The following is an 18,599-nucleotide window of genomic DNA, read 5'->3' on the forward strand; positions in this document are numbered from 1 at the left end:
TGTGTGTGTGTGTGTGTGTGTGTGTGTGTGTGTGTGTGTGTGTGTGCTGTGCAATAACAGTGATAAGATGGAGTAGGCCTACTTAACCATTGGGAGCATTAATAGTTCTATGTTAGTGACTTTTGTGTTGTTTATGGTGAACATGCTATTAAAATATTCTGATGTAGATCATTTTGTGTTTTTTATGGTGAACATGCTATTAAAATATTATTATGTAGATCATTTTGTGTTGATCATGATGAACATGCTATTAAAACATTCCAATGTACATCATTTTGTGTTTCCATCCATTACCATCAAAGTATGCATGTAACTCAATGTACTTCTTGTTAAATATATGTTTTTATCAAATTCAAAAATGTAATTTAAATGTAATTAACTAATGCAATTAACTCGATTCATTATTTTACTCGTTTGACAGCACTAATTTAGAAACGTCAGTTCTAGGCATGGTGAGAATAGAGTTCAGCTTTACGGCGCTGATATAAAACATACTGAAAGCAATTTCCTGCTGAGAGAGAGATAAGGAGAGAAGAGAGATACAGGGGGAGAGAAAGAGGGAGAGACAGAGCGAGAATGTCCTGGGGCTCTGTTCACAAACACAAACAGACCCCACAGAGCCCCAGGACAACAACACAATTAGACCCAACCAAATAATGAGAAAACAAAAAGATGATTACTTGACACATTAGAAAGAATTAACAAAAAAACTGAGCAAACTAGAAAGCTATTTGGCCCTAAACAGAGAGTACACAGCGGCAGAATACCTGACCACTGTGACTGGCCCAAATTTAAGGAAAACTTTGACTATGTACAGACTCAGTGAGCATAGCCTTGCTATTGAGAAAGGCCGCCGAAGGCAGACCTGGCTCTCAAGAGAAGATAGGCTGTGTGCACACTGCCCACAAAATGTGGTGGAAACTGAGCTGCACTTCCTAACCTCCTGCCAAATGTATGACCATATTAGAGACACATATTTCCCACAGATTACACAGATCCACAAAGAATTCGAAAACAAACCCAATTTTGATAAACTCCCATATCTACTGGGTGAAACATCACAGTGTCATCACAGCAGCAATATTTGTGACCTGTTGCCACAAGAAACAGGCAACCAGTGAAGAACAAACTCCTATGTAAATAATAACAATAAATAATAACAATAAATAATAAATACATACCCATATTTATGTTTATTTATTTTCCCTTTCGTACTTTAACTATTTGCATATCGTTACATCACTGTATATAGACATAACATAACATTTGAAATGTCTTTATCGTTTTAGAACTTCTGTGTGTGTAATGTTTACTGTTACTTTTTATTGTTTATTTCACTGTTGTTTATTATCTACTTCACTTGCTTTGGCAATGTTGACATATGTTTCCCATGTCAATAAAGCCCTTAAATTGAATTGAATTGAGAGAGAAGGACAGAGAGAAAAGAGTCAGAGAGAGGGAGTGAGCAAGTGGGAAGGATAAAGAGAGGACAAAGTGACAGAGAGCGATGTGAGACGTCACATTGACTCTCACAAAAGCCGCTTTACCTTGAAATTTCAGGCAGCAGCAGAAAGGGATTTCACTCTTTCCAGCAATAAAAATCCATACAGTTGATGTACTAGCTAATCAGGCCACAGCGATATTGGACATGTTCAGAAGAAATACAATCTACAGACGGTAATGGACTCCTGGGTGAGACGTGTGCTACTGGAATTGACATGTTGACCCTAGAAATAGAGAAATAACAATGTACTCTTGCCCTGATTTTTTAAGAAGAATTTATATAACCAATTGCTACTGACAGACTAAATTCTCCCAATGGCGATATCTGTCAACAAACGAATGAGCTTCAATCCACAACACATCATGCCAATACCTTTGGTTACTTTTGATTTTGTTGGGTTAAGGTGTTTTTATTACCGAATTCCAACTCATTTGTCATTAATCACGTAGCTCACACTGTAAAAAGTATTCATATGGCTCGAAGCTCAGTCTTTACTGCAACACTATATCAAATCAGCCAGCCTGTCAGCCAATCAGAGCCTGACCCACGATACAGTCAGGTAGCACTCCCACGGTGACAGGCAGCTGCTGATGTTGATAGACCACTAGTGCTTTCAAATTCTCAGAAAACAAGCTAGCTACAGATGCTGTATCTTAATTTGATCATCCTGTTGTTGCAGGAATTTTCTTGCACAGCAGGAAATGCAAACTTGTAGTGTATCCATGATTTAAAAAGGCTTCTAAGGTTGTTGTATCCAATTTAACATTGCAGACTTGATTTGCCCTAAGGAAAAATGTATTTACCCCTACAAAAAAAATGTTAATTAATTATAATCCACATAACAATTCACATTTCCTGTTGATGCAGGATTATTTTCAGGGTCTGAAATGAAGATAAAGCATCTGTACTCTCAGAAGAACGCTCCACAATCACCTAATAGAAAACCCCAAACCCTTCAAATGACTTTTAAACGGTAGAATCCCATCTGGACTAAAGTGTGTTATAAAGACTTATTAACCACATTAAGAAACTATGCACAATTTTACACCAACCACTAGGCTACATCTGCCTGTTGCAAATAAACATAAAACTCCATTCTGTTCTTCCCACACTGAGTTTCATTCATTTCAGCACCACCTTGAAGGACATCTCCACATAACAGCCGTGAAGCAGAATGCATTTATACAATGACTGAGGGAATTCAGTTCCAGTTCTCTTGAGTCATGATGGCAGTCAAATTCCATGTGACTGTTTAGTCACAGTAACTAGGCTTCTCCCAGCTCTGATACTGCTGATGTTCATTAGTAGTCTACCAAACTTGCCAACTGCCTGGTACTCAGCATTCTATCGTCCCTCTAATCACTCTGACATCATTGCAAATATAATCGAAAATCTAAATCAAACAGTTCATGAGAACCCATGAGCTCAAGTTGTGCAGCATTTCTATAGGCTATGCAATTGCGTGAGAAAACAGAGTGATGCCCTCTATATCAGCTTTCTATCGGCTAGACCTACTATATTTATTTCTCAACTTTCCTAATATTGAGCACATTGCTCCTCTTAACAACAGGAGTATAGCCTTACTGGCTGGCATTAATTATACTTTTTAAATGTAGATGTTTCCAAAGGTCTGCACCAGTGGCTTGTACGCTATGCGTGTTAAACATATTTATGTTAATTAACAGTAAATTACCGTGAGACTGGCTGTTTGCATGACAATCACCGGCTGACAAAATTTAATGACCGCCACGTCCCTAATTATGATCAATTAATTGCAAAGAAGAAAAACACTACCGTACACACACACACACACACACACACACACACACACACACACACACACACACACACACACACACACACACACACACACACAGTGCAACCGGGGCCCTTACAGCAGTGTAAATGAGTGCCCCTGGGCAGTGTTATATAATATTTACAGCTATATTATATCATCTTTACAGATGTATTATAGCATCTTCACAGGTGTGTTGTATAATCTTTACAGGTGTATTGTTAATCTTTACAGGTGCAGTGTTGATCTTTACAGGTGTATTATATAGTCTTTACAGGTGTATTGTTAATCTTTACAGGTGTATTGTTAATCTTTACAGGTGTATTGTTAATCTTTACAGGTGCAGTGTTGATCTTTACAGGTGTATTATATAGTCTTTACAGGTGTATTGTTAATCTTTACAGGTGCAGTGTTGATCTTTACAGGTGTATTATATAGTCTTTACAGTTGTATTGTTAATCTTTACAGGTGTATTATATAGTCTTTACAGGTGTATTGTTAATCTTTACAGGTGTATTGTTAATCTTTACAGGTGTATTGTTAATCTTTACAGGTGTATTATATAATCTTTACAGCCGATTTATATCATCTTCACAGGTGTGTTGTATAATCTTTACAGGTGTATTATATAATCTTTACAGGTGTATTGTTAATCTTTACAGGTGTGTTATATAGTCTTTACAGTAGCATTATATAATCTTTACAGGTGTATTGTTAATCTTTACAGGTGTATTATATAGTCTTTACAGTTGCATTATATAATCTTTACAGGTGCATTGTTAATCTTTACAGGTGCATTGTTGATCTTTACAGGTGTATTATTATAGTCTTTACAGGTGTATTGTTAATCTTTACAGGTGTATTATATTACAGGTGTATTATATTATCTTTACAGGTGTATTATATAATCTTTACAGGTGTATTGTTAATCTTTACAGGTGTGTTATATAGTCTTTACAGTTGCATTATATAATCTTTACAGGTGTATTGTTAATCTTTACAGGTGTATTGTTAATCTTTACAGGTGTATTGTTAATCTTTACAGGTGTATTATATAATCTTTACAGCCGATTTATATCATCTTCACAGGTGTGTTGTATAATCTTTACAGGTGTATTATATAATCTTTACAGGTGTATTGTTAATCTTTACAGGTGTGTTATATAGTCTTTACAGTTGCATTATATAATCTTTACAGGTGTATTGTTAATCTTTACAGGTGTATTATATAGTCTTTACAGTTGCATTATATAATCTTTACAGGTGTATTGTTAATCTTTACAGGTGTATTATATAGTCTTTACAGTTGCATTATATAATCTTTACAGACGATTTATATCATCTTCACAGGTGTGTTGTATAATCTTTACAGTTGCATTATATAATCTTTACAGGTGCATTGTTAATCTTTACAGGTGTATTATATAGTCTTTACAGTTGCATTATATAATCTTTACAGGTGCATTGTTAATCTTTACAGGTGCATTGTTGATCTTTACAGGTGTATTATTATAGTCTTTACAGGTGTATTGTTAATCTTTACAGGTGTATTATATTACAGGTGTATTATATTATCTTTACAGGTGTATTATATAATCTTTACAGGTGTATTACCATTACCTGTCGTCATTCTGAAAGGACTGGTCCCCCAGCAGCAAGTCCCTGAAGCGGTAGCGGGGCGGTAGAGGAGGGACCTCAGAGTCCACCTCCAACTTGAGGGCTGAGATGTCCAGAATAACTCCACTGTTGCTGCTGTTGTTCTTCTGGAGGGTCTCCGTGGAGTCAGACCTGACAACATACAAAGAAATCTGAGAAAGACATACTGTATAAGAAATCTAAGAAATACATACTGTATAAAAAAATATGTAGGGTTGGATGACTTAAGACACGATCTCTGATTGCTGGCAAGCAGCTTTTGATATGATCTCTGACACTGACATTCTGAGTTGCTGACAGAGCACTGAGGAGGTTAGAATATAGTCTCACACTGGGATATGATACGTTTTGAGTTGTTGACAGCACAGAGGTACAACTATGATATGTCTCAATGGTTGACAGCAAGGTTTAACAAGCACATCCATGTACTTTATCTCCTCTTATTCTGTAACGTTCCATTGCAATGAAAGGGAAAGGAATGACAAGCAAGCAGAGAAGGAAATTACATATTTATCAAGGGATTTGTTCATATCTGGGTCGATGCAAGAGTATGTGTGTGTTTGTGTGTGTGCATGCACATGAGTGTTTACAGTGAGCAAAACAGAGTTGTACAGATCCACAATGAGCACTAACACAAATATATAAAATCTGATTAAATCAATGGCCTGATCAACTGCCCAGAGTCTGGGCCATCCACATTTTCACCACATGAGCAAAAATGTATAAATAAATGCTGAATAGAATTCCAACCATTTTTGGCATTAGGGATGGGATTTTGGGATTTTTAGAAACAGACCTATTGGAGAGGGAAAATGTTAAATCCATCAACTTGTGCAGTAATTGAATGGTAAGATTATCCTAAGCAATTTGGATCCAGTTAAAATGGAAAGGTTTCTCTCCGCATTAAATAACTACACCACAAAGTCTGCACATTTTGATTATGTGAAATTTGATGTCTGAAGACGATTTCCACAGCGACAATACATGATGTATTCATGATGCATTAAACCCCCTAGGGAACACAGATCATCTCCCTAGCTGAACATATAGCCTGCATCCCAAATTGACACCCTATTTCCTACAGATGCCGTATCTTCATTTGAGGACGTTTGAAAACACAGCATGAAAATAATCCTGCAAGTAACAGGTCATGTGAATTGTTATGTGGATTATAATGAATATACATTTTTTTGTAGGGGTTGATACATTTTACATTAGGGTAAATATTTTAACGTGGAAATGACTAACTTTAGAAGCCTTTTTGAACCTTGAGTACGAAACAAGTTGGCATTTCCTGCTGAGCAAGAACATTCCTGCAACAACAGAATGATCAAATTAAGATACAGCATGTGTATATAGCTACAGTAGTGCACGTTTTTTGAGCACAGCCCTCTGGTCAAGAGTAGTGCATGACATAGAGAATAGGGTGTCATTTGGGAGGCAAGGTTTAATAAATGTTCTGTACAGAACGGTAGTATTGGTCGGAGCAGTCCACTGAATACACCATTAAACATAGTCAAATGAAGATAAACAGGTTTCAATTATCCAGGATCACTCTGGGACCGTTTCATTATGGCTGCTGTATTGATACTGGTGGAGTGTTTAAGTAGAAGATCAAACAAACATAGGCTTACAGCCGATACAAACACACACTATTTTCATGTCAGTCCTTGTCACGTTGACAAGAAACATTACCTGTCACCATGGGATCTCGAGGATCGACGCAGCGGGCTCATGGTAGCGTCTTGGTGAGGGATTTAGGAATATTTGAGAGAGAGAGAGAGAGAGAGAGAGAGAGAGAGAGAGAGAGAGAGAGAGAGAGATAGAGAGGAAAAGAGAGAGAGAGAGAGAGAGAGAGAGAGGAAAAGAGAGGAAAAGAGAGAGAGAGAGAGAGAGAGAGAGAGAGAGAGAGAGAGAGAGAGAGAGAGGAAAAGAGAGGAAAAGAGAGAGGAAAGCAGAGTTCAACATGAATAATACATCTACAAGGTGGGGGGTATACGGTGTGTAACACAATAGCATACATATCAGCTTAACTCTGTGCTGCTGCTGAGGCAAACCAATCCCTCTGAAGTTACCTCTTCTTTTACATTCCTTCTTTAATGGCTAAGACGAGCTGGGTTATGTCTCACTATAACACAGTTTCATGAAAAGTCAAAGTAATGTTTTAGATCAGTGGTATTCAAAGTCAGGGTCGCAATGGAAACAGCAGTAGGGTCGCCAAAAACTAAAGAAATATATATATTTAAGAGTATGGAATACATTTTTTGAGAAAGATAATTTGAAAAATACAATTTTATTGAGTAAATGTATTTATTGGTTTCTTTTCATTTTGATAAGAAATGAAAATGCAATGAACTGAAAGTTATTTGATGATGTCAAATCAAAATGTACCGATTTTAAGGTTGTGTCATCAGATTTGGGGTGGGATCGCAAGAAATTCTTGGGGAAAAAAATGGGGTCCCTGCTGAAAAATTCTTAATACTACTGTTTTAAATTTAGGCAATGTGCTACGTGGAGCCTTTGATAATCAACAAGCAGTAAAGTGCCTCTCTGATTTGCTGTAAAAACACTAAGTGGACAATATGCGACTCAAATGGGTTATTTGCTGATCTTGTGTGTGACGATGCTTCACTCCAAAAAAAGGACATCATTTCTAAACCCTTTGTTTGTCAAGCAACTAATTAGCTTACCAACATAAAAACACAATGATTTCTGTGTTAATATGGAGGAAAGGAAAGTAATCTCTCTTTTGTATACTAGTGGTGTGCTGAAAATGTGGACTCAATAGTAGTGGGCTCAAAGCATAAATGTTGGCACAGAGGTAGATAGATGTACAGTATGTACTCTGAACATATACATATATGGAGCCACTGCAGATTTGGCCCCTGGGGGGCGTGGCAGCCACTATAACTCAAAAATAAAAATATATATTTACATAGTCTCTATAACAAGTTCAGTTGATAGCCCATAGCATTCCAAAGTTAAAGTTAAAAGACTGATGGCACCGGTGCCCATATACTTTAGCCTATATAACATATCAGCATAGCATAGCAGTGGCTATTTTTGTTAATACTGGTATGTCAGATTAGCTCAATCGCCAAATTCAACCTCTGAAAAAAAACATAAAATAACCATTCAAAACATGAAAAACATACATAAACATAGAATTAGATTTTTAATTGTGTGAAAATGTTCTAATGTGTGTACAATATGCTTATTTTTGGAAATAATTTACTTGTGTTGCAAAATGTTAATAAAATAAAAAAGTGTTACTGTTTGACAGAAAGTGTCTTTTTGCCATCATTTCCAGTTTGGGGAGGAAAAAAAGACCAGTTTTTGTGCTTTTAGTGGTCGAAATATGTCAATCTTTGTACCATGCTCAACGTCCCAACTCCTTATCTGGAGCTCTCATACAGTACATTAAGTACATAGGGAGCTCTCCAATGCACACAAGTGGCTAATGACTATATGGGTCAGCCCTGTAGGCGGTCATCATGAGAGAATGGACAGGCTGGAGTGGGCTCATGAGAGAGAGAGAGAGAGAGAGAGAGAGAGAGAGAGAGAGAGAGAGAGAGAGAGAGAGAGAGAGAGAGAGAGAGAGAGAGAGAGGCAGACCTGGCTTTCAAGAAAAGACAGGCTATGTGCACACTGCCCACAAAATGAGGTGGTAACTGAGCTGCACTTCCTAACCTCGTGCCAAATGTATGACCATATTAGAGACACATATCAGGATGCTTTACTGTTGGCATGACACATGACTGATGGTAGCGCTCACCTTGTCTTCTCCGGACAAGCTTTTTTCCAAATGCCCCAAACAATCGGAAAGGGGATTCATCAGAGATAATTACTTTACCTCAGTCCTCAGCAGTCCAATCCCTGTACCCTTTGCAGAATATCAGTCTGTCCCTGATGTTTTTCCTGGAGAGAAGTGGCTTCTTTGCTGCCCTTCTTGACACCAGGCCATCCTCTAAAAGTCTTTGCCTCACTGAGCGTGCAGATGCACTCACCTGCCTGCTGCCATTCCTGAGCAAGCTCTGTACTGGTGGTTCCCCGATCCCGCAGCTGAATCAACTTTAGGAGACGGTCCTGGCGCTTGCTGGACTTTCTTGTGCGCCCTGAAGCCTTCTTCACAACAATTGAACCGCTCTCCTTGAAGTTCTTGATGATCCGATAAATGGTTGATTTAGGTGCAATCTTACTGGCAGCAATATCCTTGCCTGTGAAGCCCTTTTTTGTGCAAAGCAATGATGAAGGCATGTGTTTCCTTGCAGGTAACCATGATTGACAGAGGAAGAACAATGATTCCAATCACCACCCTCCTTTTGAAGCCTCCAGTCTGTTATTCGAACTCAATCAGCATGACAGCGTGATCTCCAGCCTTGTCCTCGTCAACACTCACACCTGTTTTAACGAGAGAATCACTGACATGATGTCAGCTGGTCCTTTTGTGGCAGGGCTGAAATGTAGTGGAAAAGTTTTTGTGGGATTCAGTTCATTTGCATGGCAAAGAGGGACTTTGCAATTCATTGCAATTCATCTGATCACTCTTCATAACATTCTGGAGTATATGCAAATTACCATCATACAAACTGAGGCAGCAGGCTTTGTGAAAAATAATATTTGTGTCATTCTCAAAACTTTTGGCTACGACTGTTGAATGTGTAATGTTTGCAGTTCATTTTTTTATTGTTTATTATCTATTTCACTTGCTTTGGCAATGTTAACATGTTTCCCATGCTAATAAAGTCCTTAAATTGAAAGAGAGAGAGAGAGATAGAGAGAGAGAGAGAGAGAGAGAGAGAGAGAGAGAGAGAGAGTATCATCAACAGCAGACATCTACATTTCCTCAGTGAAAACAATGTACTGAGGCTCTGATTTGTTGATAAAAATATATATATTTGGACTCAATTTGTCATGGAGCTCTGCTGTAAAAATGGATGGAAAGTGGTGTTGGGGGAAAACATACAACATTTTAAAATTGTTTTTATTTAACCAGGTAAAACCCATTGAGGTTAAAAACCTATTTTGCGAGGGTGACATGGCAAGAAGTCAAAACAAGGAAATAGCAGTGTGTCCACAAAATATTACAGAAAAATACAAAATACACACACAGGACCAAGTGTCACAAGTTAAAGATACAATTGAAGATTAGAAACAACTGCAGTCATCACAAACAGTGTTGTCTTAAAAACAGACAGAAACACTAACTCCCCTAACTTTAAAATCTTCTGAATCATGTTCCAGGATGAATGGGATTTTTTTCCCATCTCAGTTCTAGGCTTATGAACAGACAAGGACAGCAGCGACATTATAAAATCCATTAACACAAACAACCAGTGTGCGGTTAAAATTGGAGAAAAAAAAAAGTTGTATTTTCACAGGGCCGTGGGTTGAGACAGGGATGCAGCTTGAGCCCCACCCTCGTTCAACATATACAGTACATTCGGAAAGTATTCAGACCCCTTGACTTTTTCAACATGTTGTTATGTTTCAGCATTATTCTACAATGGATTCAATTATATATATTTCTCATTAATCTACACACAATACCCTATAATGACACAGAGTCCCCCGGTACTGCTGCTCATTCCATGCACCAGGTCTATTTCACCAGCTTTCTAGGCGTCACTGAACTTGATTCATTACCACCAACCCCGGGCTGTCTTGTCTCATTACGCACACCTGGTTCCCATTCCCCCTGATTAGTATGTTATATATGTGCCCTCTGTTCCCCATTGTACTTGTTGGTTACTGTTCCCATGTCAGTTGGTCTTGTGAGTACCTGTGCTTTATTGTTTAGGCTTTCGTGCTACGTGTATTGTGCACTTGTTATTTCGGGTCTCGTCCCATGTAATATTAAGAGGTTTAAACCTTGCTCTTTTGTTTGGGTTACATCCCTGTGTATTTTATAGATGGGTTTGTTTTGGGCTTCGTCCCTGTGTTGTCCCCGTGTCTTTTTCAAACATTATTTACATAACTATACAGACCCTTTGCTATGAGACTCAAAATTGAGCTCAGGTGCATCCTGTTTCCATTGATCATCCTTGAGATTTTTCCACCTGTGTTAAATTCAATTGACATGACATGATTTGGAAAGGCACACACCTGTCTATTTAAGGTCCTACAGTTGACCATGCATGTCAGAGCAAAAATCAAGCCATGTGGTCAAAGTATTTGTCAGTAGAGCTCCGAGACAGGATTGTGTCGAGGCACAGATCTGGGGAACGGTACCAATATTTTTTTTGCAGCATTGAATGTCCCCAAGAACACAGTGGCCTCCATCATTCTTAAATGGAAGAAGTTTGGAACCACCAAGACTCTTCCTAGCCCGGCCAAACTGAGCAAATTGAGAAGGGCCTTGGTCAGGGAGGTGACCAAGAACCAGATGATCACTCTGAAAGAGCTTCAGGGTTCCTAAAGGACTCTCAGACCATGAGAAACAATATTCTCTGGTCTGATGAAACCAAGATTGAAATATTTCGCCTGAATGCCAAGTGTCATATCTGGAGGAAACTTTGCACCATTCCTACGGTGAAGCATGATGGTGGCAGCGTCATGCTGTCGGGATGTTTTTTAGTGGCTGGGACTGGGAGACTCGTCAGGAACGAGGGAACGATGAACGGAGCAAAGTACAGAGAGATCCTTGATAAAATCCTGCTCCAGAGCGCTCAGGACATCAGACTGGGGTGAAGGTTCACCTTCCAACAGGACAACGACCCTAAGCACACAGCCAAGACAATGCAGGAGTGGATTTGGGACAAGTCTCTGAATGTCCTTGAGTGGCCCAGCCAAAGCCCGGATTTGAACCCGATCAAACATCTCTGGAGAGACCTGAAAATAGCTGTGCAGCGACGCTCCCCATCCAAGCTGACAGAGCTTGAGAGGATCTGCAAAAAATAATGGGAGATACTCCCCAAATACAGATTTGCCAGCTTGTAGCATCATACCCAAGAAGACTCAATTATGTAATCGCTGCCAAAGGTGCTTCAACAAAGTACTGAGTAAAGGGTCTGAATATTTTTAATACATTTGCAAAAAATTCTAAATACCTGTTCTTGCTTTGTCATTATGGGGTATTATATGTAGATTGATGAGGGGAAAAAAACAATTTAATCATTTTCAGAATAAGGCTGTAACATAACAAAATGTGGAAAAAGTCAAGGGGTCTGAATACTTTCCGAATAAACTGTATATCAACGTATAGGCGAGGGCACTAGAACAATGTGCAGCACCCGGCTTCACCCTACTAGAATCTGAAGTCAAATGCCGACTGTTTGCTGATGATCTGGTGGTTCTGTCCCCAACCAAGGAGGGCCTACAGCAGCACCTAGATCTTCTGCACAGATTCTGTCAGACCTGCCTGGGCCCTCACAGTAATTCTCAGTAAGACAAAAACAATGGTGTTCCAAAAAAGGTCCAGTTGCCAGGACCACAAATACAAATTCCATCTACACACCGTGGTCCTAGAGCACACACAAAATTATACATACCTCGGCCTAAACATCAGCGCCACAGGTAACTTCCACAAAGCTGTGAACGATCTGAGAGACAAGGCAAGAACGGCCTTCTACGCCATCAAAAGAAACATAAAATTCAACACACCAATTAGGATCTGGCTAAAAATACTTTAATCAGTTATAGAACCCATTGCCCTTTATGTTTGTGAGGTCTGGGGACTACTCACCAACCAAAAAACACCAGATATCCTGTGTACAATGTAAAAAATAATGCATGGAGAGACGAATTAGGCCGATACTTACTAATTGTCAAAATGCAGAAAAGATACATTAAATTCTACAACCACCTAAAAGGAACCGATTCCCAAACCTTCCATAACAAAGCCATCACCTATAGAGAGATTAGCTTGGAGAATAATCTACTAAGCAAGCTGGTCCTGGGGCTCTGTTCACAAACACAAACAGACCCCACAGAGCCCCAGGACAGCAACACAATTAGACCCAACCAAATCACGAGAAAACAAAAAGAGAATTACTTGAATTAACAACAAAAAAACAGAGCAAACTAGAATGTTATTTGGCCCTAAACAGAGAGTACACAGTGGCAGAATACCTGACCACTGTGACTGACCCAAACTTAAGGAATGCTCTGACTATGTACAGACTCAGTGAGCATAGCCCTGCTATTGAGAGAGGCAGACCTGGCTCTCAAGAGAAGACAGGCTATGTACACACTGCCCACAAAATGAGGTGGAAACTGAGCTGCACTTCCTAACCTCCTGCCAAATGTATGACCATATTAGAGACAAATTTCCCTCAGATCACACCATCACAGCAGCAAGATTTGTGACTTGTTGCCACAAGAAAAAGGCAACCAGTGAAGAACAAACACCATTGTAAATAAACCCAATATTTATGTTTATTTATTTTCCCATTAGTACTTTAACTATTTGCACATCATTACAACACTGTATATAGTTATTATATGACATTTGAAATGTCTCTATTCCTTTGGAACTTTTGTGAGTGTAATGTTTACTGTTCATGTTTAATGTTTATTTCACTTTTGTTTATTATCTGTCACTTGCTTTGGCAAAGTAAACATATTTGTCCCATGCCAATAAAGCCCTTAAATTGAAATTGAATTAGGGAGGGAGAGAGAGAGAAAGAGAGAGAGCAAGAGAGAGAGAGACTCTGATTATCAGCCCAGAGGACAAACCCCAAGAAGCCTCCTGTAAGGAGGGATGAGAGTGTGGTGAGATGACGTGAGAGGGCCAGTGACCTTTGTATTTCATTGTTATTTTTACACTGCCTCTATGCACACTCACAGGGCCCTACACACTACACACACTGATACTCCAAAACACACACGAACACTCACTGCATCATCTGCTCACTCACACAAATGCACATACATTTATACTGACACTACACACACTCGCATACAAACTGCTGCTACTCTGTTTATAGACTCACATACAAACTGCTGCTACTCTGTTTATACACTCACATACAAACTGCTGCTACTCTGTTTATACACTCACATACAAACTGCTGCTACTCTGTTTATACTCTCACATACAAACTGCAGCTACTCTGTTTATACACTCACATACAAACTGCTGCTACTCTGTTTATACACTCACATACAAACTGCTGCTACTCTGTTTATACACTCACATACAAACTGCTGCTACTCTGTTTACACACTCACATACAAACTGCTGCTACTCTGTTTATAAACTCACATACAAACTGCTGCTACTTTGTTTATACACTTACATACAAACTGTTGCTACTCTGTTTATCATATGCTGATGCCTAGTCACCTTACCCCTCCCTATATACAGTGGGGCAAAAAAGTATTTAGTCAGCCACCAATAGTGCAAGCTCTCCCACTTAAAAAGATAAGAGAGGCCTGTAATTTTCATCATAGGTACACTTCAACTATGACAGACAAAATGAGAAGAAAAAAAATCCAGAAAATCACATTGTAGGATTTTTAATGAATTTATTTGCAAATTATGGTGGAAAATAAGTATTTGGTCAATAACAAAAGTTTATCTCAATACTTTGTTATATACCCTTTGTTGGCAATGACAGAGGTCAAACATTTTCTGTAAGTCTTCACAAGGTTTTCACACACTGTTGCTGGTATTTTGGCCTATTCCTCCATGCAGATCTTCTCTAGAGAAGTGATGTTTTGGGGCTGTTGCTGGGCAACACGGACTTCCAACTCCCTCCAAAGATTTTCTATGGGGTTGAGATCTGGAGACTGGCTAGGCCACTCCAGGACCTTGAAATGCTTCTTGAGAAGCCACTCCTTCGTTGCCCGGGCGGTGTGTTTGGCATCATTGTCATGCTGAAAGACCTAGCCACGTTTCATCTTCAATGCCCTTGCTGATGGAAAGAGGTTTTCACTCAAAATCTCACGATACATGGCCCCATTCATTCTTTCCTTTACACAGATCAGTCGTCCTGGTCCCCTTGTAGAAAAACAGCCCCAAAGCATGATGTTTCCACCCCCATGCTTCACAGTAGGTATGGTGTTCTTTGGATGCAACTCAGCATTCTTTGTCCTCCAACATGACGAGTTGAGTTTTTACCAAAAAGTTCTAGTTTTGTTTCATCTGACCATATGACATTCTCCCAATCTTCTTCTGGATCATCCAAATGCCCTCTAGCAAACTTCAGACGGGCCTGGATATGTACTGGCTTAAGCAGGAGGACACATCTGGCACTGCGGGATTTGAGTCCCTGGCGGCGTAGTGTGCTACTGATGGTAGGCTTTGTTACTTTCGTCCCAGCTCTCTGCAGGTCATTCACTAGGTCCCCCCGCGTGGTTCTGGGATTTTTGCTCACCGTTCTTGTGGTAATTTTGAACCCACGAGGTGAGATCTTGCGTGGAGCCCCAGATTGAGGGAGCTTATAAGTGGTCTTGTATGTCTTCCATTTCCTAACAATTGCTCCCACAGTTGATTTCTTCAAACCAAGCTGCTTACCTATTGCAGATTCAGTCTTCCCAGCTGGGTGCAGGTCTACAATTGTGTTTCTGGTGTCCTTTGACAGCTCTTTGGTCTTGGCCATAGTGGAGTTTGGAGTGTGACTGTTTGAGGTTGTGGACAGGTGTCTTTTATACTGACAACAAGTTAAAACAGGTGCCATTAATACAGGTAACGAGTGGAGGACAGAGGAGCCTCTTAAAGAAGAAGTTACAGGTCTGTGAGAGCCAGAAATCTTGCTTGTTTGTAGGTGACCAAATACTTATTTTCCACCATAATTTGCAAAAAAATTCATTAAAAATCCTACAATGTGATTTTCTGGATTTGTTTTCTAACTTTGTATGTCATAGTTGAAGTGTATCTATGATGAAAATTACAGGCCTCACTCATCTTTTTAAGTGGGAGAACTTGCACAATAGGTGGCTGACTAAATACTTGTTTGCCCCACTGTATATCTACCTCTATCGATCCAGTATCCCTGCACATTGTAAATATGGTATTGCAACTGACACTGTATATAGTGTGCTTCCTTACTTTATCGTGTGCTTCTTATTTCAGATTTTTAACTCTTGTGTGTTTTTGTTCTACCTTGCTATACACAGACAGTGTCACGAGCAACAACAAAAAAAACACCTCCTCCTCCATGCTTCACAATGGGAAGCACACATGCGGAGATCATCCATTCACCTTCTCTGCGTCTCACAAAGACAGTGGTTGGAACCAAAAATCTCTAATTTGGACACATCAGAAAAAATCGGACAGATTTCCACCAGTCTAATGTCCATTGCTCGTGTTTCTTGGCCCAAGCAAGTCTCTTCTTATTGGTGTCCTTTAGTGGTGGTTTATTTGCAGCATTTCAACCATGAAGGCCTGATTCACGCAGTCTCTTCTGAACAGTTGATGTTGAGATGTGTCTGTTACTTGAACTCTGTGAAGCATTTATTTGGGCTGAGGTCTGAGGTGCAGTTAACTCTAATGAACTTATCCTCTGCAGCAGAGGTAACTCTGGGTATTCCTTTCCTGTGGCGGTCCTCATGAGAGCCATTTTCATCATAGCTCTTGGTGGTTTTTGCAACTGCACTTGAAGAAACTTTGAAAGTTCTTGAAATGTTCCGGATTGACTGACCTTCATGTCTTAAAGTAAGACTGTTGTTTCTCTTTGCTAATTTGAGCTGTTCTTGCCATAATATGGACTTGGTATTTTACCAAATAGGGCTATCTTCTGTATACCCCCCTACCATGTCACAACACAACTAATTGACACAAATGCATTAAGAAGGACAGAAATTCCACAAATTTACTTTTAACAAGGCACTCCTGTTAATTAAAATGCATTCCAGGTGACTACCTCATGAAGCTGGTTGAGAGAATGCCAAGAGTGTGCAAAGCTGTCATCAAGGCAAAGGGTGGCTACTTTGAAGAATCTCAAATCTAAAATATATTTTGATTTGTTTAACAGTTTATTCATTGAATGAAGTCACAATGTTCATTCTGTTCTGTTCTTTACAAATTAAAGTACATTTAAAAAACAATGTAACAAACCCGAAAACAAATTGGACCACAATAGTTCATCTCATGCAATTGGATTTCAAATGTACTAAATCAGATTAAAACAATGCCATTCACTAATTCTCCTTTCTAAATATTTATTTTCTCCAGATTAGACATCCAAATAAACATGCTTGGAATTATCGCAAAGATACACAGCAGCCTACAATGTTAAAAGTTGAATGGACTGACGGCAACAGTGCATTGCCAACTAGCAGAGATGGGACCAAATCACAATTTTGTAAGTCCTAAGCAAGTCTCAAGTAATGTCCCAAGTTCCACAGCTCAGGTCGAGTCAAGTCCCTCCCTACTTTCGGGGTTCGAGTCCTCAAGTCAATGGTTAAGTGTTTTATGCCAATTTCATTGCAGTTGCAATGCATCAGTGATTTTGGACCCACATGTTTTACAAACTGCACCTCTTATGTCCTCCACTACCACATAGTCTTTGAAACCAAATGCAACCATTTTGGGGACTGATGATGCCCTGATGCACCACAGGTCCCAGAGTGGTGGGGCAAATTGTTTTCCCGGAGGCCTGGAGCTTTCCCTAATCTGGTAACCTAACTAGGTGCAAATCAGGATCATATAGGGTATGACAGTGATTCATTATTAGTTGTAAAAATGTATTTATATGGGAGTGGGACCACACTAACATTTTAGTCATTTAGCAGACGCTCTTATCCAGAGCAATTTAAAGGAGCAATTAGGGTTAAGTGTCTTGCTCAAGGGCACACCAACCAATTTTTCACCTGACCGGCTCAGGATTCAAACCATTGACCTTTCAGTTAATGGCCCAAAACTCTTAACCACTAGCCTACCTGCCACCTAGATATACAAATATTTTCTAAACAGGTCACATGGTTTTAAAGAAACTCTGGAAAAATTCAGGATCCCAAACCTTTACACAGACACAACCACTGCAATTGGACAATTTGTTACGTTTTTCAGATCAAATATTGTAATCAGATTACAGATACTTTTGAAAAACTAGATGATTACTTTGAGGACAACTTTAAAATTCAGAAAGGATGTTTGGGGGAAAAAAATATTATATATATATACATATATATATGTAATAGAAAGCGATGGGTTAGAAAGCGGCTGGTAGCCTTCTAATCCATGTAATAGAAAGCGATGGGTTTGGGGCGGCAAGTAGCCTATTGGTTAGAGCATTGGGACAGTAACCGAAAGGTTGCTACATCGAATCCCAGAGCTGAAAAGGTAAAAATCTGTCGTTCTGTCCCTGAACAAGGCAGTTCAATTAACCCTCTGTTCCTAGGCCGTCGTTGTACATAAGAATTTGTTCTTAACTGATTTGCCTAGCTAAATAAAGATTAAATAAATAAAACATTTTTTTTAAAGAAGTCTACATAACCAACCAATAAAGTAACATGTAGTATGTCGGGAGCGATGTGTTATTACGTTTGCTAAATAAATACTGGAGGACAGTGGATCGGCGCGCGCTTTGCTGGAATACGTGCTTTGTGACCGGCCTGCGCAACCTCTGATTTCTGTGAATCGGTTTGGTCGAGACACAGAACAGAACGCACAGAACCTCCAGTACTCCAATATAAAGGACAGATAGGCTTACATTGTGCGTGAGGTGACAAATCGGGTCTCTAGGGTCGTACAGCTCA

The 18,599-nt window shown here is 39.3% G+C and overlaps 1 protein-coding gene across 1 annotated transcript in view; it reads right to left on the reverse strand.

The window, feature by feature from the left end:
* Nucleotides 1–18,599, reverse strand: part of LOC139389531 (potassium channel subfamily T member 2-like) — an 84,145-nt gene that overhangs the window by 65,142 nt on the left and 404 nt on the right. Inside the window, exons 2-3 of the mRNA XM_071136351.1 lie at nucleotides 6,651–6,699; nucleotides 4,920–5,087 (exon numbers count right to left, since the gene is read on the reverse strand). Coding sequence (XP_070992452.1) covers nucleotides 4,920–5,087; nucleotides 6,651–6,699 — 217 coding nt within the window. The remainder of the gene's footprint in view (nucleotides 1–4,919; nucleotides 5,088–6,650; nucleotides 6,700–18,599) is intronic.

The sequence above is a fragment of the Oncorhynchus clarkii genome, chromosome 30 (assembly GCF_045791955.1).
Source record: "Oncorhynchus clarkii lewisi isolate Uvic-CL-2024 chromosome 30, UVic_Ocla_1.0, whole genome shotgun sequence".
Taxonomy (NCBI): domain Eukaryota; kingdom Metazoa; phylum Chordata; class Actinopteri; order Salmoniformes; family Salmonidae; genus Oncorhynchus; species Oncorhynchus clarkii.